This window comes from Siphateles boraxobius, unplaced genomic scaffold (genome assembly GCF_051911475.1).
Source record: "Siphateles boraxobius isolate OS27281-9 unplaced genomic scaffold, OSU_SipBor_1 19, whole genome shotgun sequence".
Taxonomy (NCBI): Eukaryota; Metazoa; Chordata; class Actinopteri; order Cypriniformes; family Leuciscidae; genus Siphateles; species Siphateles boraxobius.
The window spans coordinates 29,234,233-29,258,838 of record NW_027508799.1 but is presented as its reverse complement, the minus strand read 5'-3'; the positions used below and the strand labels follow the sequence as shown (position 1 = coordinate 29,258,838).

General features: G+C 38.3%; 2 protein-coding genes and 1 long non-coding RNA gene across 3 annotated transcripts; all 3 read right to left on the bottom strand.

Annotated features, from left to right (window-relative positions):
• Positions 1 to 465: 465 nt before the first annotated feature.
• On the bottom strand, positions 466 to 2,680 carry fgf23 (fibroblast growth factor 23). Its single transcript, XM_077234831.1, has 3 exons — positions 2,383 to 2,680; positions 2,078 to 2,181; positions 466 to 1,305 (listed from the first exon to the last, which is right to left on the bottom strand). The coding sequence occupies exons 1-3, from the start codon at positions 2,621 to 2,623 to the stop codon at positions 874 to 876; spliced, it is 777 nt and encodes a 258-aa protein (XP_077090946.1). The 5' UTR covers positions 2,624 to 2,680; the 3' UTR covers positions 466 to 873.
• A 4,118-nt stretch (positions 2,681 to 6,798) lies between these two features.
• Positions 6,799 to 15,052, bottom strand: fgf6b (fibroblast growth factor 6b). Its single transcript, XM_077234833.1, has 3 exons — positions 13,831 to 15,052; positions 13,304 to 13,407; positions 6,799 to 11,547 (listed from the first exon to the last, which is right to left on the bottom strand). The coding sequence occupies exons 1-3, from the start codon at positions 14,177 to 14,179 to the stop codon at positions 11,371 to 11,373; spliced, it is 630 nt and encodes a 209-aa protein (XP_077090948.1). The 5' UTR covers positions 14,180 to 15,052; the 3' UTR covers positions 6,799 to 11,370.
• Positions 15,053 to 18,676: 3,624 nt separating this feature from the next.
• LOC143742150 (uncharacterized) lies at positions 18,677 to 23,548 on the bottom strand. Its single transcript, XR_013205362.1, has 4 exons — positions 23,441 to 23,548; positions 21,972 to 22,061; positions 20,311 to 20,433; positions 18,677 to 18,782 (listed from the first exon to the last, which is right to left on the bottom strand). It is a non-coding gene; the product is annotated as an uncharacterized LOC143742150 (long non-coding RNA).
• Between the last annotated feature and the right edge of the window lie 1,058 nt (positions 23,549 to 24,606).

Sequence of the window (24,606 nt, the reverse complement as noted above, 5' to 3'; positions counted from 1 at the left end):
TAACCTAAAGGTGGGCTCTCTGTAAGACCTTTCCTTCCAAAAATAACCAAAGTGCAGCCTTTGACATTGGAAACAAAACAGAATGTGGAAAGGTTTATTCTTGGAGACTCAGATTTCAGATTGATTCTGAGTGTTCATTATTCCCCTCTAATGACAGGAACCTGAGATGTTAAACCAGATAGCTAACTGAGGGACAAGTTCAATCAAACAAATCTCACAGTGACCAAAAGGTGATAAATAGATGATATTGTCCGAATTAACTAACTCACTTTTCTGCAAAGATTGTTTTTCTTGTTTCCCCATTCTTTTCATCTTTGAAAATGTCTACTCTGTTTTGTGTTTGCCTTTCATTGTGTATATTTCATAGCTTACTGTTTAATGCACATTAAAATAATAATAAAAAAGCTAACTTACTTTCTAGGTTTACTGCAAGACGAATAAGACACAAATAAATCACAGAACATATTTTCTTTAATCAAGAAAAACTTTTATTTATTTAAAACGAGTAAACGGGTATGCCTGTAACATTTCCCTGCACATCTAACATTTAAAGCATCTGTATAAATACCATAAATAAAACATATGTATTACAATTAAATAAATAAATACTTTCTGGTTGACAATTGTTATCCACGGGTGGTGTCCAGCACCAAAGACAAATTCATGGGGGCAGGTGGGAAAAAAACAACGCAGGTTCTTCAGATTTGGTGGGATGCAGATATTAAATAGCCTAAAGAATCTGCAGACCTATGTGAATTTGATTTTTAATATATGTCCTTTAAAAGATTTATTTATGACCATTGATGAAAATATATGGAGTCACACTCTTACGCTGGTGGGTCCACAGTCACCTGCATGGAGGATCAAGATGGTCTAACCGACAATTGCTGAAATCCGGGGACTGCCGGGGCTTGAGTCGTGAAGAAGGTCCCAAGGGTCATCATCGGATGGGGAAACTAGGGTTTCTCTGGAGATGTTTTGTCGCTCCGATGGCTCAAAGTCCAAGTCCCCATCATCCTCTTGAGCAGCTCTGGAGTCTGACTCCTCTTCGTACCGGAGCGCGTTCAGCGGGTCTGACGGATTCACCTGACGGTTCCTCCGCTCCCGGTGCTGCAGGCGCTCCAGTGGGACACTGTTCTTCTCTGATAAGAAGAGAGATGACTGAGGGAGGTTTTGTCCAGCTATGAACACCTGTTTTGCCCCATCCAGGTTAAGCAGTATGCTATGCTTGGTGGAGTAGTACACGTCACGATTGTTTTCCAAAAGTTTGTGGTGAAAAAGACAATCTTCTTTATTGCAGACTGTCTAAAGACATAAAAAATACACCAATCGTAAAATAACGAATCCAAAGAAGGCAAAATGTCATGACTATTATTATGTACCAAAACGTAAGGCCCATTCACACCAAGAACTAGAACTATAACGATGACTATAACGATATCAATTGACCGTTGCCACATTTCCGGGTTTCTCAGAAGCACAAGTCATCATAGTTTGGTAAACTTCTATAGTGGTAAATGAGAGACGACATTAAATATATTTTTCATGTTGCCATTTGCTCAAATAAGAAAAAAGAAAAACTCCACAAACGTGTTTCACAACTTTCAAAAGAGGGGAAGAAAATAGCGAAAGATGTAAATTCTACCATCACTCCCACAGCTGCTCAAAAAGAAAGGATATACCCTCAAAGCTGTAAATATTTTTTTGTAATTTGATGCAAAGGTGATATAATTTATAGTGTTAGAAATGTGCATACATTTAAAAAAAAAGTAAAATATAAAAAAAAAGGATTTACGATGCTGATGATGACCATAGGGGAAAATTCGTTCTGAAAGTGATTCCAACTTTTCTCTGTGCCATTATGGTTATAGTTGTGGTGTGGACTCTGCTATTCTTTTATAGGCTATTGGAACGATTTTTAGAATAATATCTTTATAGTTCTCATTATAGTTCTTAGTGTGAACAGGCCTTATGGCTACTGTATTAATAATGATCTGTGTGTGTAACTTACATAAGATTAGCCTATGCCTTACTTTTTTTTCTTTTTCAACTTAAATGCATTTTATTAAAAACTTACAGATGTAAAAAGGGTCCCTCCTGCGTCCATGCACAAAAATCGGTTGCTTTTCACTCCAAATATTGCCAGATGGTCTCTGCTCTCAGCCTTCAATAAAATTACACCTGTTGAAATGCAGGATTTAAAGAAGATTAAACTAGGGAGATATAAAGGACAGGGTTTTGATAATGAAAAAAGAGTTGTTTTATTTAATCATCTTTGCTCAGACTGGCGTAGTTTGACTTTTATTTTACTGGTATTAATATCCTAAATATCTGTGGCATCATCTTTATGCTGATGAAAAACAGTAGGTATAGGCTACTCACTGTAAGACCCCCGGTTTGTAGTTTTGCGCACATGTCCGCTCGGGCTGATCTCCAAGTAGAAGTTGTTTAAGTCCGAAGTTGTCTGAAGGTGAATGAATCTCCGCGGGTTTCCCCAGTTGGAGCCCAGGAGAGGAGAAGGGTTGGGGGCACCATCCGCAGGTCTGATGCCCTGGAAAGCTGTGAACCACAGCGCAAGGACGGAGGAGTGCAGCATGTGCAGGTTGAAAAGTGCGCAACGCATCTTCACAGAGCGCAGAGTATCGATGCGTAAAACCCGTGTGCAGAGCTGAAGAGGTTGTGATGCGTAAAAGTTTGTGAGCCTGGCTTTTTAAACGCATCCTGTGCCACTCCTCGCCACCATCCTTTACGCAACACTCGCCCCCAGAGCCAGAGGATGTGAGGGGGCGGCTTCAACATGTCCACCTTGTTATGAAGGTAATTGGCATGCAAACCATAATTGGTTTGTCAATTTGCCACATATTTTACGTTCTGTGTCTTAACTCATGGGTCACAAGGATACAAAGTTCCTCTCGGCTCATTTCAGTTGTTATTTTGCATGTGAGAATCATTTGGTGGCCTCCAAATGTTTCAATGTTAAATAAGATGTATAACTTTATGTAGGCTCACGTTTATTTATATAGGGTATTTAAGAGTCTCTAATCTATTAATTGACTTCTCTGCACGATCAGTAGGCTGAACGGACAGTTTGAAGTCGCTGTGGATAAAAGCGTCTGCTAAATGAATAAATGTAAATGTAACGTAAATGCAGTATGACCCCAATCTGAGCTTCCTCGTGTTGACCAGCAGAGGGAACTTGTGCTTCATTCACGAACATGAACATAACTGTGAACAATATAAAAAGATATAACAATAATAATAATAAAAATAGAATAAATAGAATTTTTCATTATATAGCAACAGAAGTGGCCAAAATTGATGTCTGGCCTGAGAAATTTGAAATTGTGTTCCTTTGTAAAAAAAAATCAGAAATTCGCAAATTAAGCATTAGTTGTCCTTTGAGTCAATTGTTTTTTTTTGTGTGTTTTTTATTTATTTATTTATTTTATGATAACAAAATGAAACATAACAAATGGTGCGGACATAATTTTTGGTCATACAAAGAAATTAGGATGAACACATGCAAAAAGGAAATTGCCAACAACATATTAATATGTTGGGGTCGTATGCTTTTTCCTGTGAGTTTTTTGTTTTTCTATGTAAAATAAAACCTGTAGTTGAAGTTTGCCTTTTTTTTTTGCCAAATAATTTTGCCAGATAAATACCTTAACCAACTTTAGTGTTTTGTTCTTCCCTCATATTTAAAATATACTCATATTTTCATGGTTTATTCAAATTTGTAGGGTCATTATACCTAATATCCCCTCCAGACATCACTTTTGGTCACTACTCTACATAATCTAATACTTAAACTTGTTTTTCTTTCTATTATTCTTTATCATATTTTCATTCCTTAAAATTTTTATTATTTTTATATTTTATAATAATAATTTATATTTTAGAAACCAAACAGGAACAATTTGTAGAACTAGGCTTGGATAAGGCCAAATAAGGTAATTCCATACTAACATTCACATTATATATATATATATATATATATATATATATATATATATATATATAGAGCCTATATAAATATAGCCTATATATATATATATATATATATATAAACAGATTTGCAGATAAATTGTATAACTCTCAAGCTTAAATTTATACATACGAATCAGACAAAAATTCAAATAACCATGACAGGGAAGAAGTTTATGAATACTTGCGAGTAGTTTATTGAACTGTTCCATGTTGTATAAATGATCCTGTATGATTGTGACATCCTGACAGCATGACTGGAGTGGCAATTATTTCTAGAAAAGAATCAGTTCTGACTGCTCACTGTACTTGCTACTTTGAGCATAATTAAAATGTGAAACAAATACACAGACATATGAAAAAAAAGAAAAAAAAAGAAAAAAGTTTTATTAACATTTATGAACATGATTAAACTGCTGTGCACAGCACATACGTAGAAAAGTAAAGGAAAAAAATATTTTTCAATAAATCTGTATTTATATATAATATCAGCGCTTGTTTTTAGAAACACATGATTATGTCCTCGGTTTTCTGTCAAAAATCATTGCAAGGAATCTTAACTAAGGCAAGGGTGAGTGATGTGTTTACAAAGAAGAGCAGACAGAAACAAAACCGTCACACAAAATTCTTGATTGTACTAATGTGTGTATATATATATATATATATATATATATATATATATATATTCCTAAAGAATATCTATAAGTCAAAACTTGCTAAGGGGTAATAATGAAACAAGTAATTTTTCACTAATATTTACAACAGGATCTGCATTTTCATGGGTTTAAATAAAATATATTTGTTATAGGAGACAATTCAAAATAAATGTGTGCATTAAAACCACTCCTTTTCTGGTTAAAAAAAGGAAGAAAAAAAGAAGAAGAAAAAAGAACTTGGTTTTCAAAAGTCAGTGAATTTGCGACAGCTGAATGTAACATTTGTACAAGCCAAATATGTCATTCTCAGAGTTACAAAATAAACTTCATTCAGAACGTCACCAGCACGTTTTATAATTACCCAAACACCCCTCATGCACATTGTCACGTCCGTCAAAAACTTAGGCTGTCTGTCGGTTGGAATATTCTAACTAAAAACATGGACATAACACACCCATGGGCATCAGTCACTTCACTGAATAAATAACTATGAGCTTACAATTCGTCTGTTTCCTTGACAGACGAATTGCACAAACATCATTTGGATATCACGACATCGATGTCTGTGAAAAAATAATTTGTGCACAATACAGTGTAGTATTTACTAGAAGCAGAGGTCCAGCGAGTCATGCATTTCCTGGACCCATACTACAGGATGTTTTGACTGCGTCATCGCTGTCCGAGAAGAAGGAGAAAATTACGGCATGAGAGGCTTCAACATGCTGTCTGTCAGAGACAATAACGTACATAATAGACTACATTACGCTTGTGAGTATAAATTTGCTCTTCTCTCGCTGAAATTGAATCGGAATGATCAGGGAACGGAGTGAAATACTTCACACTGCATGATAAAGAGAACCAACGACAATCGAATTGAAACACTTTCACCCGGGTTAGTGAACATTGTTCAAGGTTAGTTCCTGACGGAAACAGGAAGTTGTAGGTTATATTTTGACTGACATTTTTTTATGCACAAACTAGCCTTCTGATTCAATTTTGTTTAGTTTTCCAATAAAATCAATTTTTTTACAAGAATTGTTGCATTTAATTATCCCATAGCAGATTTTGACTCATATCCGTTCTTATTTTCTTTTATCTAATTTGTCTGTTTACCCTTTTACAAATTGAAGTAGCTTATGTATTGAAGTAGCCTAATGTGCTAGTGACAAAAAAAGAAGAAAAAAAATTCCAGAAATCACTCTAAATGATTAATGACCCCTCAGACACTGGGGTCTATCCTCTCACTGTAACAGGATCAGCCACACAAAAGCCATTTCAAAACAAAAACACTGCAAAGCCAAGAACTGGCATCCCATTCTAATGCCCAGTGCTTCCCGAAAGCCTCCCTCCATATGTGAGGAGCATTCAGACGGTGACAGCTTGCAGTCATTCATGCACATACGTTTTTCTCGTGAGCTTTAAGAGTTCAGAGTCTACCAGGAAACTGGTGTCTATATGGTGCCCAATAAACATTTTTACAGCTGTTGCTATAAATCCAAGCGACATACATCAGCAGATGAGAAGGCTCCGATTCCCAAATGTTCACGCACATCGCTCATTCTTCAGTCTTAGAAAAAAAGGTCCAGTGGGGTTCTATATAAAACCCAAGGTTCTTGACTCAATTTTAAAACCAAAAACCTTCTATATAAGGAGAAATGTCTTAAATGTTTGAATAATACCTTCAGAATTCATGTGTTATTTTAATATTTTTCTAGTGATAATGTATGTTTAAAATGTGTTTCTTTAAAAAAAAAATTGTAATTGAAAATGAATTAAAACATCCATAAAAGAATCCATGACGGAACCTCTAAAAGGTTCTATAAGCGCTTACAGAATCCTTTAAGGTTCTATATAGAACCTTTTCTTCTAAGAGTGTGGTGTTGTCACAATCAGGACACAAATTAAAGAAACACTCCCTGATTTCACTCCCCTATTCTTAACGCTTCATTAGTGCTCAAGCTATTACAACACATTCAGAAGACATACTGTATTAAAATAGATTTATAGGTTGACCATGCAGTATAGTTTACTAAACCGATTAATCCTTGATCTTCATTGAATCAATGAATCTTAAAATAAGGTTCTAATGAAGCCAAAATGTTAGCTTATCCACTGACATCATTACATGTGTATGAAAAGCTATTAAATAGTGACATTTATGTCTTATAAATGTGTTTTATTGTTTTTGTAGACTCACAGTGATTTGAATTCCGAGGCACATCAGCTAAATACAGTCCTCAATGGCACAGCAGAAAAAACAGAAGAAATTTGCTTATGTACAAGTAATGACTGAATGCCTTTAACATCTTTTAACAGATGAGACCACAAAACAAGCAGCGTGGCATATAGGCAAGAAATGATTAGGCATTTTTGTCTCCCTAAAGTATTGCGTCAGTCCTGCAGAGGTCTGTCCTGATATATTCACTGCGCTAGAGGAAGGAGCCAGTTCAATTTTTAAAGTGCCCATTATGGTTTTTTTTAAATAACACCTTTTATGCAGTGTATAATATAGCTGTTTGTCAATGTAAAGGGTCTGCAAAATTTTAAAGATTACTGTGCATGTCAAATAAAGTTATTGTCTCCCAAAAGAAAGAATCGATTCTGAATGCATTAAACAAGATGTCAGTAATTCGTCTCACTTCATGTTCACAAATGAAGTTAAATTTTGCAAATTATTCGCAAATTTAAATAATGCCAGCCTATGGTCATTATTGGCTGCCTGTGAACGACATTGACCTGCCCTAAAACACTGCTATATGTTGCTGAGACTGGAGGAGTTTGGTTTGTTTTGTCGACATGTCGAGAAGGTTATGTTTTTTTGCGCTGTGAAAGCAAATCCACTTCGCATAAACTTCCAAAGGATGAGGACTCAGGCTCGAATTTATACAGTAAAACCGACACCATCGTTACTGTATGTTTCACTGTGTGCATCAGTCGCTGAGGAAGCCTCCGGAGATTAAATACAGATATAGTAATGGTTGTTTAGTTTCCGACACATGCTGTAAGCAGTGGGGCAATCACAGCAGACTGGGCTGTCTGACCAATCAGAGCAGAATAGAACAATAACCACAGACTGGGCCGTCTGACTAATCAGAGTAGAGTAGACCAATAACCACAGATTGGGCTGTCTGACCAATCAGAGTAGAGTAGACTAATCACAACAGACTGGGCCGTCTGACAAATCAGAGTGGAGTACACCAATCACAACCAACTGGGTCATCTAACCAATCAGAGCAGAGAACACCAATCATAACAGACTGGGCTGTCTGACTAATCAGAGCAGAGCAGGCTCTCGGAAAGGAGGGGTTTAGAGAGAATGAATCTTCGAATGAACCGTTTTGAGACTGTGGGAAATGAGGTGATGCTGTAATTTATATAATGAGAAAATTAAAGTGATTTTTTGACCTTGGTTGCATGTAAACATATTGCAGGAATCTCCAAAACAAAATTAGGAACCTTTAAAATTGCATATGGGGCACTTTAATAACCCAATAAGGTCATATCACTAATGGATCACTAATAGAGATTGTGTTGGATTTGGCTGATTCGTGGTGATCTGAAGAGTTTGACATTGAGATAAAATCACAAAGCCTGTCTTCAGATGCTTAAAGTAAACATTAACCTATTTTCTTTCTGTAATGTGATGAATTTCTGAGTGAATATAGCCTCAATAGCCTCGTGCCGACATATACTGTGCTTCGGGAGACCCGAGTTTGAGTTCCAGCTCGCGAACCTTTCCTGATCCCCCCTCTCTCCCACTTCGCTTCCCGTCTACACATGTCCTATCATAATAAAAAGACAAAAACAGCAAAAATTAATCTTAAAAAAAAGAAAGAAATCAGGATCCAAATAAATGCTATCACACAATAATGGACTTGTATTAAGTGATATTGGAATAATGAGAAAAGGAAACGAGACCTTGGTCGGGCATTTTCGACCTGTTCAACTCTTGTGCATAGCTACGACCTTGGACTAAAGTTGGATGGAAAACCGGAAAGAACCCTTGTGCTACAGGAATCTCAAGGCTTCTGGGCACCGTGGCTTTTACAAGACTGTCTATGTGCGAGAGGGACGTCAACAGCGGGGCCTCTGCTCAGGTATTTCACCCCCACCCACGAGGACACACATACTAAAAAACAGATTGAACAAACAACCAGGCCATGGTGTCCCATAAGTCTTTCTAAAATAGTGTCATTCCTTTTGATTTCCCTTTAAGGCAAGACAGCCAAGGTGAATAGGGGAAAAATAACTAATAGATTTCACCATACTTCCCAAGCTGGTGACATTAAGAACTGCAAACATTTTTTGTATTTCAGGTTTTACAATTACATACATAATTATAGAAACACTGGATTAAGCCATGTTCAAAATTAAACTTGTTTAATTTTGTTGATAGAGTTAAAGGTTTTAACAGAGGGGATTTTCTTTTTTATCAAAAAATAGTTTCAACGTGTTTTTTTGAATAAAATCAGCCAAATTATATATGACCGAACCCTTTGTAAAAACCTTCAGAATAGCCCAAAGTATACTTCCTTTTTGTTTATGGCAAGCCGTTTTAGCTCAATATGTTCCCAGCGTTACTCATCTTAAAGTAAAAATGCAATTACGACAAGTTGCTGGGAACATTTTAAGCTAAAACGGCTATTTTTTTATATTATTTTTTATGTTTATATTTTTTACATGTGAAGAAAATTTCGTCTCGACAATAGTAAGCATTCTGCCCGACTTTTGTAACCAGTTACACATGCACATTTAATTTGTTTTGTTTCCACTGTGAAACACTGGCCCGGCCCTTGTTTCACAGTACAAAACTAAACTAAAGAGACGAAACAAGAACAACAACAACAAAATACCAACAACAAAAGATGCCTGCATTGACAAACGCTTGTGTGAGGGAGTTAAGAGATAGCCACACCTTTAGTTTAAAAGAATACAAAGACATTTTTAATCGGTCATAACTTCTGGAGAAAAATAGCACAGACACTGGACAAAGATGAAACTTTCTGTGTCGACCGCCTGCATTCATGCAGTATACTTTGGGCTTTAAAGACCTCACAGCCTTTAAATATGTCTGTCCACTAGCAATAGTAAAAAATGTATTGGAATTGAAATCTACAGGCGCCAATAGATCAAGTGTGAAAAAAACAACTACACTTTAAAGTCTATTTTAGATGCATTCTTTGTCCAAAACAAACCAATATGGAAAGCCAAATAGCCCAAAATCTCAAAATTGACCAGTGAAAAAACAATGTTGTTGCCTGTAGTGTCTTGCCTTAACGATGGGGCAACATTTAGTGACAGAAACTGATGCAAACAAAGGCAGGCAAACCAAAATCATAAAAAAACAGAGAGCGTCCCTCAGTTTGGATGCCACAGCGTCTACCCTGTAATTACATTTGCATAGAGCAGCAGCAACGGGTGCCACTGCAGTGCCTCTGCAGCAACAGGAAAGAGTCCAGGCTCCACTGCCCTCCTCTATCAGGATTAACACACACGCACAAACAGGCATCCACATGGACAGGTGCGCACACACATACACACACACCAGAAGCAAAAATAAATAAATATATACTGCACGTATTCCCTTGAATCAGATACCATCATTGTGGCTTCTTCAGTGCACAGTCAGTATTTACAGTATTTTCATTGGTTTAGAAGACGTTCTCATTCACAGCAATGCTTAAAGCTTATTTTCAAGTGCTCCTTTTGTTCAGGCAAACCTGTGATAAGCAATAGTATAATTGAACCAGCCATTTTCAGTGTGCGCTTGCATCAGTTCCCCTGTAGATTTCAAATTTTTTCTTGTTGTTTCTCCCCCGTTTTCTTTATAAAAAAGTTTCAATTGCAAAAACATAAGAAATTCTAGTCCAAATAAAACGTACAGCCTCAAAGCTCCAACAGGGGTTCTGCTAGAAAAGATCATGTTTAGTCGGCAGCAGACGATGCTGAACGCAGCCTCTTCATGAATCACTCTCGCACCTCATACGATGTTCTCTGATTAGAGAAAGGTAAAAAAAAAAGAAAAGCAGAGATGCACACCCCTCCCCCTCACCCCTCTTCGGGGCCTTTGTGGGAGAGTCCCCGCGGGGCCCTGGCTAACATATCAGCCCTATTTCTGACGCCCCGGGGCGTTCAGAGCATGCATGTTAAAGGGGCGGTGTGCGGGAATGCCAAGGCACCTCAGCGCAACATGCAGCAAGAGAGATCTGCTTTCTTTTAAGTGCTCGCACAACCCTACAGCATTGAGAAAAACAACAAAATAACTGTCAAAGATACAAAAAAAAAAGACTCGTTATGCTTGTGTCGGCTCAGACAGAACTAAAAATAAACAAGCGTTCGTCTCTGTGTAACTTCATGCATCCATTTAAACCATCTAGGTAGCTCTTTGAGGTAATAAGCCGAGAACTGTAAAAAGAAGAGGACTTCTATCATCCATCCCAGAGTCTGTTCAATTCTTGGCAAGCACCTGACTAGGGAAAGGAAGGCTGGGGAGCCTCCACATCCATAGTCAATATATATGTTTGTATATATAAATAAAAGAAGGAAGCAGCGACGAATAGCATATTCAGATATTCTAATAAAAAGCTGGCCTATCCAAATATACATATAAAAAAAAGAATAAGTACTATTTTGGTGATATTCTTGCAGTTTCTTGTAATGTTCGTGTGTCAGTTTTCAGATCTCTCGGGGAGACCAGTGCAAATGAAGAACTATTGCAAGAGTCTGCTCATATTCGAGGGAGGAAGTGGGTGACCGTCATGGCGGTGGTGGCCTTGTTGCCTCGCTTCACTCGGCCGTGTTTGCTGAGAGCAACATAGAATCCCTTGTAAATAGAGGACTCGTAGGCATTGTAGTTATTTGGCAGCAGGGTCTCCGTGAACTGGCATTCATCTTTAAAGGTAGCCTGAAAGGAGGACAAGAGAAGGGATGTGAATGCCAGCATTCGGTCAGATGCACATTTTTTGCCAATAGTGCAAACAAACGAATGAAAACAAATAAAAAACTTAGCGAACACATCGAGTGGTTTACTCCAAATTTTCTGAAGAGACTCGATCGCTTTAAATGATGAACAGATTGAATTGAAGCTTTTATTCACATATAAATATTTATCAACGCACACATCAGTTGTGGTAAACAGAAGCTCAAGCATGTTTGCTTGACGTGCGAAAACCAATTACGTTCATTCTTGTGTTATGCAGCACGTTTGTTTTCACATGTCAAGCATGTTCGGTTGAGCTTCTGTTTATATTCGCTGAACAATGTTTATAAGTGAATGAAAGCTTAAATTAAATCAGTTCATCATATAAAGCAATCGTGTCTCTTCAGAAAATGTGGACTAAACCGATCGATTCATATGGATTAGTTTTATGATCTCTTTATGAACTTTTTTAAGCGTCAAACAAGTGGTAGTTGCGTAGCTGTCAATGGAGGGACAGAAAGCTCTCATATTATCAAAAAGATCTTCGTTTGTGTTCGGAAGATGAACAACAGTCTTACGAGTTTGGAAAGACATAAAGGAAAGCAATTCATTTGTTGCCTTAGCAATAAACTGAAACAAATTTAATTAGATCTGTGAGTACAAATAGATCTAACCTCTTGAAATTATCCATTTCTCAAATTATCAGCTTAACACCGGGTAAATTGAGAAAATGCACACAAATTCAAAGAAACTTTAAGGTGAGTCTGGTTCCACTTGACTACAAGAAAACCATTAACCTGAAGTATAGTAATCCCAAACAGGTCTTTTAAGTAAAAATCACTTTAATTATTTAACCGATGACTGCTAAGCCGGCCTGTGGAACAGTCTACTTTATCTCTGCTTCTCCAGGAGATGCTCTTGAAACTCTCGGCAGTTTTTGGACAGAGCTGTCATGTTCTCATGGGGCCCAAAGGACCAGTGTTGCACTGCGCTTGTCACACACATATGCCAAACTTTAGTTAAGTGTATCATTTTCTTTTCAACCCTGCATGGGACACACTTTATACTACGTGTAAAGAATGAAATGCATATAACTAATAATCACTACTACTAGTGCTATTAACAATTCAAAACAACAACAATGCGTAAATGCAAGTAACTCCACAACTTATTTTAATTTACGCACACATTTTTTGTGTGCTGTTATTTAGACAGTACATGGATATAGATGAAAACTGCAATTAGGCTTACGCATTACATGTCTGACTACTCTATTACCTATATCTACCAATATTACAACTATCAGCGTAAAAAAATGGAATGAGGCGTTTGTTTATAGACTTAATGCAAGTAATTATTATAAACCTTTTGATAGTGCTTGCAAGCTGCGTTGGCGCTGCGCCTGGATCTAATGCACCCTGAAATTCGTTTAATAATAATTTGCCGAAGCCGTGCAGCAGTTGCAAAGGTCAACAAACCATAGCACATTATATTTATAATGCATGAAAATTTTAATGCAGCACACATCCATGCACGCCGTAAACACTATTATTAGTCGCGTACGAGCCCCCCTCGGACGAGCCAAATGCATTGATCATCAATTACTTGAAAACGCACAATGGAAGCATCACCTGTTTAACACACACACGAAGGCACGCACGCGACTCGATGTCTTCGGGGATGCAAAGCCTCGTTGTATTGGCAGCAGGCAGAATGAAGGGAAACAGTTGCGCACACCTACCGTTCCGTACAACCTTCCTCGGCTATTCATTGCGACAAACAGCTTGCTTTTCACTCCGTACAGGCTAACCACTCCTCTGGCCACAGTGGAGATCTCTATGAGACCTGATCAAACAGAACAAGCATGTTACACACAATAAAGCGGCTCGGCGTGACTCAGAACATAAAGGCATGCGGTGGGTGGAACCTCTGCAGGTGCCAATTGTGGATGCGCATATGGCCTCTCGCGCCACTAGGCTACTACATTATTGCCAAAAGATGAACATCCCTCACACTTTGAGTGCATGTTCTAAGCGCTTCTGGGCCGCTCAAGGAGCCGGTGTAAAAATAAGTTGGCATCTATATCCGTCCCAGCATTCATGTCATGTTTAAGCCCGCGCAGATATTTAGCACTAATGGATACGGTGTGTTTTAATAGATTTGTCTTCGCCTCCAAAGACAGCGGATTGTGCAAGCACACTGTAAGTGTCGCCTATAAAGAATACGGAGCTCTGCGCAATTAATTATTGCATTATTCCATGAACTCACTGTACTGGTTCTCATTATGTACACCGTTTATCTTGCCGTCTGGGAGGACCTGAAGATGAAACCCGATGCCTACATTGCAGTACAGCCTCCGCACTCTCTTGATGCCCAGCAAATAGTCATTCTCCCAGTTTGGCTCCGGTCTCTCTCCTGAGATCCCCAGCACGGAGCGGGAGAACAGGCTCTCCCATCGCTTCTCCAATAAAGTTGTCCTATTAGTCCTACTCGGAAGCGGACTGGAGGACACAATCCCAACTAGGAGCAATCCCAAGAGCAGAACGACAGTCCTTGGCCAGTGTTGCGCGTTGGCCTCGCAGGACATACTGATGAGGAACCTTTGCGCAATGGCCATCGGGTTTACCTTCGGGGCACGTGGTCAAAATTAATGGCACTAAAAATATCCCTCTTCTAGTTTTTCTTCCCTCGGCATGGTGGTGCAGGCTTAATTTAGCGAGGCAGGTCAGGACTTCGGGCATGCGACGGTGGCCCGAGATGAAAGCAGCAGAAGAACGGGCAGAGAGCGCAGAGACACAACTTGAGGTGGAGAAGGTGTTGATGATCATGTTTTGCAACTCCGAAGCCTCGTGTCGTGGAGAATGCCACTCACCAAAATCCCTATCTCACCTCAGAATCCACCCTCATCCTTACATGACATCATATTAGGGGAGGGGAGGCAGAAGAGAGAGAGAGAGAGAGAGAGAGAGAGAGAGAGAGAGAGAGAGAGAGAGAGAGAGAGAGAGAGAGAGAGAGAGAGAGAAGAACTAGCCGGTCTGATGATGATGGGACGCTGCTGTCACTCCACGTGTGAAATGGGGGTCGCATGCTGAGCCTTATTGGACGGCTTGTGCGCGATCATGGGATGCGATGGGCACTCTGGCAGCGCCCAAATCGGGACGGTGGTCATATGTCTGACAGCCCTGCTTCCTTATTTAGAAGGATGGTGTAAAAACAGTCCACTTGTCATCGGAGAGCAATGGCACCCCTGTCTGTCACATCCCAGGCTGTTTGTGCAGGAAGTTTACACAATGACCCGATTCCAGAATATTTCGCTCCCACAATGAGTCCCGATCATATAACGTCCCCCGTCTCGTGCAGCGTGATGTTTTTATTTTCCAAGGAGGCTGCCTGTCTCTTGATGTCACGGTGATGATGCTGAGAAAACGCACCTTCAAGAATGTTCGGACCGCGCGCAATGTCCGGACGTCAGCAGATGCTGCGCTTCGCTACGCGGCTCCCCAGGTGCGCATAGAGTACAGCGAACGCGGGCTGAATGACGCTTGGGGAGGCGCTGCTGTTGGAAGTGTGAAAAGCGTCAATCACATTATTTCAGCAGTTGACTGTCTTCTCTGGAATGTCGGCCAAAAATGAATCATTACTCCGAAATCAACAAATATCAGGAGCATAGAATTATGCAACTAAAATACGTACATTCTAAATAATAGCAAACCACAACCATCAAGTCAGTTTTTGTTTTATATTGTCCCATTAGGGTCATTTATAGGTCTAAAATATCGTTGTGCTTTGCTATTGGTCGATCTCATGTGAGTGACAGGTCGTCAAGGGGGATGGGAGTTTATTTTGATTTAAGATTACAAGGGCACATTAATAAAAAAAAATGATGTGCACAGAAAAATCTTTTGCAATAAATACTGCAATATTACATAAAAAACAAATAATGGTCAGTTTTGATTTCATGGTGACCTTAATAGAATCCTTTAAGATTGACAGCTGTCATTCAGCAGAGCAGGTTAATTGCTCTAAGAAGAACTGCAGTGTGTAGCAATAAAATTAAAAGTCATGACTTGAACATTTGTCACTGAGTAGTCATCAGCTGTCACACATCTTGCTAAACAGTGACAGTCTAATTAGCAAAGAATTCTAAAATCAGTAAAATACCTGAACCCTTCTGACTCCTTCCGCACCAACATGAGCAGACGTTACAATAATCAGCATCAGTGATGTCATTGCAGGGCCTTAACGTCTATATGAAGAGTTCCGATGCAAAAGCCTCTAAGTGCCATCTGAAAATTTCTTCTAGAATGATCATTTTTATCAAGCTTGTATATTTAAGTTCATTCATTTCAATTAAATGTGAATGAAAATGACCTATTAATTGTCATTTAAGTGAAATTACTGAACTTAAATATACGAGCTTGATAAAAATGATCATTGTAGAAGAAAATTTCAGATGGCACTTAGAGGCTTTTGAATCTGAACTCTTCATATGCATGTACAATGTAAAAAAAAGTAGATTTTCCAGGAACACAATCATATGACTAATATCCCATATAAATCTGGTTGCATTGCATTAAAGCTGATGCACTGCACAGCAAACCCACCCCGTGAAGTAATTCATATGATTTCTACACGTCCATGTTGATAACAGAGCAAAACTAAGATCAAAGCAGAAAAGTGTGAGAGTTTCTGCATTCAGCTGTCATTACCTCTCAAGTTCAGACAGATTACGCCGCACCCAATCATCTGCACATCTCTTCAGTTTACCTGAGATAGGATTCAACAGCCTGTGACTCACTCAATCATTTCTCTGAGGAAAAAGCAGAAGCTTTGATTAATAAATTACTTCCAACAGCTTCTAATGGTGTATGCGAATACCGTATATCACATGTTCAGAGCTTGATTTTTTTTAAGGTTAGAGGCAGAACATAGCAGTAGCACACATACACACACAAACAAACACTATTGAATATAGAATATAATTGTTTTGAAGAATATAGTAATTCCACAGGGCTTTGTGCAAGGCGGGGTTGTCACAAACTGGTAACTGGATCTACTGTGGTTTCAAACCCTTTCAATTAGATTTTTATTAACATGGGTTTAGGTGGTATTGAAATGACAGCTGAGGAGAGCCACTGAAATCCAGGAGAGAATTACTCACGTATGACATCAGGAGCATCAGCGGACGTTTAACATTTAACACACCGCCCAAATGGCATTCTCTTCAGCAGCATATGCTCCACTTTAACATGTATTCATCCAGCCGCTCATTAAAAACAAGCTGTGAGCTCAGGGACTAGAACAATCTGCATGATGGCACTCTGCTGAAAGTAAAGCTGGCAGTCTGTAAAAGTGTCCAGTGGAATGGCAGAGATGGATATGAGTCAGGCCTGTGATCTTGCTGACACAGCTGATCAATAATTCAACATTGAAAAGTGGCACGGCCGCCTTCAGTTCACCTTTTATTTTTCTTAAAAAGCACAAAAAGGCGCTCAGAAACCAGAATGGTGTGAAATAATGGATTTTATTAAAAATGGTTGATTGGAGCAAATTTTGTAAATATTAATTCACAAATATATAAAAATTGACATCTACAATACACATGCTACAAGGTATTGGGGTAAAAATACAATAAGTGTATATGTATGTGTGTGTGTGTATATATATATATATATATATTATATATTTATACTACTATCACATTATACTATTCAAAAGTTTGGGATCAGTAAGATTTCTTGAAAGGAATCAATTTTATTCAACAAAAAAAAAATCTTTTGATCTTTCTTCATGAAATAATCATAATTTTTTTTTTTAATGGATCACGGTTTCTACAAAATATTAAAATATAAAAACTGTTTTCAACATTCATAATAACGACATTTTAACATAATAAAACTTCCACTTCAACCATATTAATAAGCAAAATTAATAAGCAAAAATTATACTTTCAGGCTAAGGCTTATTCATTTCACTTTTGGTGTGAAGCCTTTACATTTGCAAAAAATAAAAAAATGTTTTGTTGTTATAAAAAAAAACAAGCGAGACCACCCAGGTTTGAAAAAGTAACGCAAAAACTAATGTAACACATGACTTTCCATAAAAAGTAACTAAGTAATGCAATTAGTTAATTTTTATGGAGTAACGCAATATTGTAATGCATTACTTTTAAAAGTAACTTTTCCCAACACTGTATATATATATATATATATATATATATATATATATATCATCACCAGTGATGTAAAGTGGTTTCTGCAGTGTTTTGTGTGCCAGGTCGAGCTGCAAGAACAGCACTAAAAGCACAGTGTGTTCATGAGCTGACAAGAACTCAAGAGAGAACATCTGACCCCTGCAGAGAGCAGGAGCTCAGCGCACACTATTAGCACAGCTGAAACTCACAGCACAATGACTCAGGTAAAATTTCTGTCCACCTTAAAAACAAAGGTCACTTTACTTCTGCTGATCGAGTTCAGAATCCTGATTATTTTCCAGTGTTTAAGCTTTTTGCACTGTTGTTTTCTCTGTTTGAGAAGAGCCGATGCTGTCTGCTTCTTTTTCTCGTGAGCTGAAAAGTGCAAAGTCATTTTATTCATTCTCACCTCTCAACACTCATTATATGAGTCACTGTGTGACTGAGTCTCAGCGTGACATCAGACGTTGAGTATGGATTGTCCTCATATGCACTCTGATCTAGTCAGACGCACGATTACGAGATATTGTGTTATAAATTTATAAATAATCAATCGATACTTAAAAAAAAAATCTGTAAAAATTATAATATAAACAGCAGCTTGCCACCGTGACAGTTCGGGACGAATGCACGTACCGTTACATCCCTTCCATAACAACCCCTAATATATATATATACATATATATATATATATATATATATATATGTATATATATATACATATACCTTCATGGTACAGACATCACGGTTCAGTGCATAGAGTCAGAAGCAACTGTCCTCATCTTTACCAGCATTGCTACTAAGTTCACAGATCCTGCCGGAATAACTTGTTTGCACAGAAACAGGCTGCACTAAAGTGACTAGTTCAGGCAATTTTTATTTTGGAGCATTTAGTTCTGACGAACGACAAAGGATAAGCAGAATGATGTCAGCGGAGGGTTTCTACTGAGTCAGCAAGACACAACCCCAGCGTTCCCCCAGCATTCCCTTGAACTCTACACCAGCACCCGGCTCCCACTGCCCAGCCCTGGAATGAAAGGCATTCTGTTAGACATCTTTGCGCCACTTTACACATTCTCACTCCCAACAGGCGAGAATGGTGTTGCCGACTCTGATGCGGGTGTACGGTGGGAGTATCCACCTCTTTCCATTCGCTCATTTCAGCAATAGAGGGACCAACTGCACCGAACGACAAGTGGTCGGGGCTTTGGTGGGCAGATGAGTAGATCAGGGCAATTTGATGAAGGGACACACACACACACACACACACACGTTGCGTTTTCATGTTTTATGGGGACTTTCCATAGAAAAAATGTTTTTTATACTGTACAAACGGTATACTCTATACCCTTTAAATTAACCCTATACCCCTAAAGCTGCCAATCTCAAAAAAATCTTTCTGTATTTTTACATTTTCAAAAAACATCACTAAGTATGATTTATTGTTTATTTATTTATTGTTGATTTATTTAGCTGTTTTCCACAGGGGGACCAAAAAATGTCCCCATAAAGACAAGGATTTCAGATATTGCCAACTTTGTGCAGACATTTTGTCCCCATAATGTAGGGTTTACGGCCACACACACACACAAAGGGAGCGAAGGGAGTGACTCATCCACGACACTGATTCTGTCCCTGTGCCAATAGGCACTGCAGCAGCAGCAATCATTTACATAATAAATATCTCATTATGGAGACATTAACTGGAATGCATTCATTAATCATCATTAAAGATAACACTCTCTAGATACTCATTAAGATTTCCCACACCAAAACAGCCCTTGTGAATTACAGTATATTCCTTACAGCCATAAAAAGGTCCCAATGACTCTAGATGGAGCAACAGACTTTGTTATAAAAGCAACAGTTGGATCACTTCATATTCTTAACAGTAATTCCCTTATTGTGTTTGAAATTAGTGTCAGAGACAAAAACAGGTTTTCCATTGGGGCTACCGAGAGGGGAAAAAAAGAGTTGCGATAGTCTTTTACCCCTTATCCGAATGTGAAAAAGGCTTTTTAAAACAACAAAAAAATGTAGGGAGGGACTTGCTCTTGTCCATTGGACATTGATTGGAAGGTAGTAGTTTGCTATTGGTCGATCTCACTTGAGTGACAAGTTGCCCCGCCCTCACGCCAGGCATGGCAGAAGAGAAGAGAGGAGAAGAGAAGAGAAGTCACAATAACAGGGAGGGGAAGTTATTTTGATTAAAGATTATTGTGGCACATGAATTTAAAAAAAAGATGTGGATGGATAAATCATACATAATAAATACCCCAATATTTAATAAAAACAAGAATTGCCCATTTAATTTCATGGTGACTTTAGAAGAACAATGAATTAACAAAAAACAATGATCTTCATTTTTGATGGGAAAACAAAAGCACCAACATTAGTAGTAAGTATTAGAAATGTTTTTCTGTAATCTTTTACAGAAGTTAGTTTTCTCTCTAAATTATTCTATCCTGTTAAATAAAAGGTGCGTGAGCTTAAAGATCTGGTGTAGCCTTTAATAGAAATGTTTCCTTACAGCACAACTGGAGTGATTTAGGTACCTTTCATCACCGGTATTGCCCTCTGCTGGTGTAAAGGGCGGAGAGCTTCTGTCCAGTGGAACCGATATTAATTTACTGCATTGCAGCACAGGGACGTTGTTGTCACTCATTTTGGCATGGCGTCTGCACAGATCACACCCAGCAGAAATATGGAAAAACTTATCCAATAGATGTCCTAGAAAAATATAAAATAATATATATATATATATATATTAAACTTTTCAGACTGCAACATCAGAAAACTTCAGAGTTGCTTGGAAAATCAATATTCCATTAATAAGTTAAACAAATGTTATAAAGGCAATCATGCACTCTCTAGTCAACTAAAAGAGTAAATTTCCATCTTAGTTTTATTTCCCAGCCAAGCAAAAATGAGTCAGGAAATGCAAAACTTGGAAGCTTAAACACATTCCATTGATAAAATTAGATTATTGAATCCAGTCTGCAGTGCTGGATCCAGTGTGTGAATATGACACTGCAATTACTATTGTGGAGCTACTGATACTTCACGCAGAACAATATTATTATTATATATATTTTTTTTTTCATTTCAAATATATTATCTGTTGTGACTGCAAGGGTTGACATTTTTTTAAATTCTTTTTTGAATATTAAACATTCATGCAGTGTGTAATATAGCTGTTTGGTCCATCTGACCAATCAGAGCAGACTAGGCTCTCAGAAAGGCGGGGTCTATGCTGTATGCATATGCAAATGTATTTGCCCATATGACATCAAAGATCCCACAATATACTCGATTAAAGCTGCAGTCCGTAACTTTTTTGGGTTAAAAATTATCCCAAATAAATTTGAGCAAGTACATAACTAGCCAGTGTTCAAAACTATATGCTTGCCGTAGCTCGATTCAAAACGGTAAGCTTGTAATTATGTTTTTAATTCCAGTGGTACTGGTGGATTTCCGCAGCAAATTCGAGCATGTCTTTGCGTGATTACGTCACATTTGTACACATAAATAAGGTGTCTCGGCTAGTAGGCTATATTGCGTGTGAGGATGTTGTAAAATGCAAAAGACTTCGGGGTGGCTACAGAAAAAAAGAGACTGCAACCGGGCCCATTCGAAAACAAGGATAAATATCGGAAGGGCTTTTGAAAGGCACAACCCACGTAAAGTTGATAATTCCGTGAATAACTGCAATTGCAGATTTCGAACAGAGGTGGCGTCAAAGAGGAAAAACTACAGACTGCAGCTTTAAATAGATGCATTGTTTATAATGAAGAGGATGTTTTAAGCTATTAACCTTGCAGGATGTTTTAAAGCCCTTTAACCAAGATTAAAAAAAACACCTCGCATACCTACACACACACACACACACACACACACACACACACACACACACACACACACACACACACACACACACACACACACACACACACACACACACACACACACACACACACACACACACACACACAATCCACAGCCTCTCTCTCTTATCAAGGCAATTAGCAGACAGGCTGCACAGCAGTCCGTGTTCTGCATAAAAAAGTCTTCAAAAGCAACCGTTTAGAGACATTGAGGGAAAATAAACTCCGGAACACAATGCACCACTAGCTTTCTCTACCCACAATGCCCCCACCAAGGTCTGTGGCACAATCCAGTGTGGTCACACTGCGGTTTGTTTCTGGGGAAAACTGACCTCGAGCAATTCCTGGGTTACAGGAGCACCGGAGCGTTCCACAGCCCTCAAAAAGCGGATATCCAAAAAGCCCGGTCCAGCCCTTGGGACCTTTTATAGAGAGCACAGGATGTACAATCAGTACCCGCAAATTAAACAGCTCTAATTATGAGCTGGAAATGTAGAGCTGAAGAGATCAGCATTAGCATGCACCCTTCAAAAGTCGCTCTATAAATACACCTCTTCACCACCACGTACTCCATCATGCCATCAGACAGGATGTTACCTTACATCCTTCAGCCCTTTTTCTTTTTTTCATATTCAAGATAAACACCGCTCACACAGTTCTGGAAATAAAATTGCTAAAAATTCATATTCCAACAAAACATGGATTCTGATATAATTAGTAGTAGGATGATGTGGTTTCTTTATGCTCCATTAGTCTTTCAGTGTATGATTAATGAAGGTGCTAAGCAAACCCTATTGATTGTTCATTTCACAGGGCCCATGAGAGTGTTGCTGTGTCATCAAACCACTGAGGCTCAACTATCACTACGGACTATACAGCAGAAATGGCAGAAATTAAGAACTGTAAGCTCTGCTTTCAGAGGTGGTAATAGGGGAGTTTCACCTACAAAGCTCAGACTGACAGCAAGAGAGTAATTACAACTATTTCTTCAGGTGAAAGCCCATATTTGTAGAAGGTCCCATTCAGTTTCCTCAGAGTTAAGGCCCGTTCACAACAAAGACGATAACTATAACGATAAAGATATAGTTCTAAAAATATTTCTAAATATAAAAGAATAGCAGAGCCCACACCACAACTATAACGATAATGGCACAGAGAAACAATATCGCTGCAATCACTTTCAGAACGATTTTGTTTTCCAGCAGATGAACAATGAAATAATGACAGCCAATCAGAATCCACCCTGCTTGAAAGAGATCAAGCTGTTATCGGTCTTGGTGTGAACGGGCTTTTACAGTTCTGATGAGAAGTGAAACATTTCCTCATGTCTTGTCAGCTGTAATTTAATTTATAATTTAGGTGTTTAAAGACAAGGAAAGTCAGTTCTGTAAATTAATAAACTGAGAAAAAAATATATTTTCTTACTTTGTTTTATCTTGTTTTACAAATATCTAAACATTCTTAAATTAAAATACATTTACTTGAGAAGCAAAATTACTTAAGGTACTGTCTTATTTTTTTTTTTTTTTAATTAAAAGATTAAAAATCGAGAAATATAATCTTGGTTTCCCTCTGAATTAAGTAGCCTCTTTTTTCTTAACTGACAGATATTTAACTCAAAACATTTTTGTGTATAAGTAAATGTGATTTGTCTGAGCAGATATTTTAGGAGCTTCTGTAGGAGTTGAAGAATGTGTGGCCACAGACTAGTCTATCGTCTGCTTGGATTGTAGGACGTCGGTACATTTGCGCCGTCCAGGTCCCCTGCGTGACCAACTCAACCAAACTGCCGCCCACTTACCGGCAGTAAAATGACAACCCTTAGAAGATCACTAAGTTTCCTTCGCCGGTCGGCAGGGAGAAAATGAGGGACCAAAGATGGTGATAGTTTCCTGTTGGAGTGGGCGGCCGGCGGCGGAGACGTGTCCTGTTCTTCTCTCCATCAGCAGGTTGGTCAATCTCTCCTTCAGAGGTCAGTAGCACAGTGCCATCTTCTGGACGACATAGCACAGAACAATTACAGTAAACACAACAATGGAACCACATGGAAAATTCAACAAAAAGGATCAAAATATACACAATCTCAAAATGGCCTTGTGTGGACCAGAATGTGCTATTTTTGGTATATTTGATGGACATTTTAATGTTTGAATGGATTTTAATATAATTCATGTGTTTTTTATTTAGTTTTATAAATTAATCAGCTTGCAAACATATTTTATCATAAAAAAATTAAATAACCTGTTAAAGATGAAAGTATAATGCAATCATTTAAGACATTTCTCCTTATAAGCCTTTTGGCATAAAGTGGAGTCAAGCTAAGGTATATATATATATATATATATATATATATATATATATATATATATATACACACGTGTACACGTGTTGTTGGCTGCAGTTAATTTAACGGCCACCAGTGTCACTAATAACAAGGGTTTAATAATAAGGCGAATGGTGGCCGTTAAATGAACTGCAGCCAACAACTCGTATATACGTAACGTAGGCTACGAAACACTTACAAAGTGATTGAATGCTCCGATATACTCACGTCAGAATTCTTTGTCATATTAGAAGTAAAAATAAGTTGGAAATACCCTTGCAGCGACACTGTTAAAGATCATCCGACACCTTCCAAACTGCTGAGTGACATTTCGTTTAAGTTAGAATATGTAAAAGGGCCTATGTCCCGCGCACTTTCCCTTTCATCCCTTTTCTGTGCATGAAATATTGCAATAATAGTAGACCTACTACAGAATGTTTTTTTTCGGTATTATCCTGAACATTGTATAAGCATTTGTTTGTCCGTTGAGTCAGGAGGTCTCGGGAGCGCGCGTAAGCGTTACTGTACGTTCACACCGCCGCCAACTTGAGCTTCCAAAGCTACCGGAATTGATTCATTTTCAATTGAAGCTGGCTTCTCTCAGCTGCAAGGAGGGTCAAATCCATCGGCGTCGCGTTTTGAGC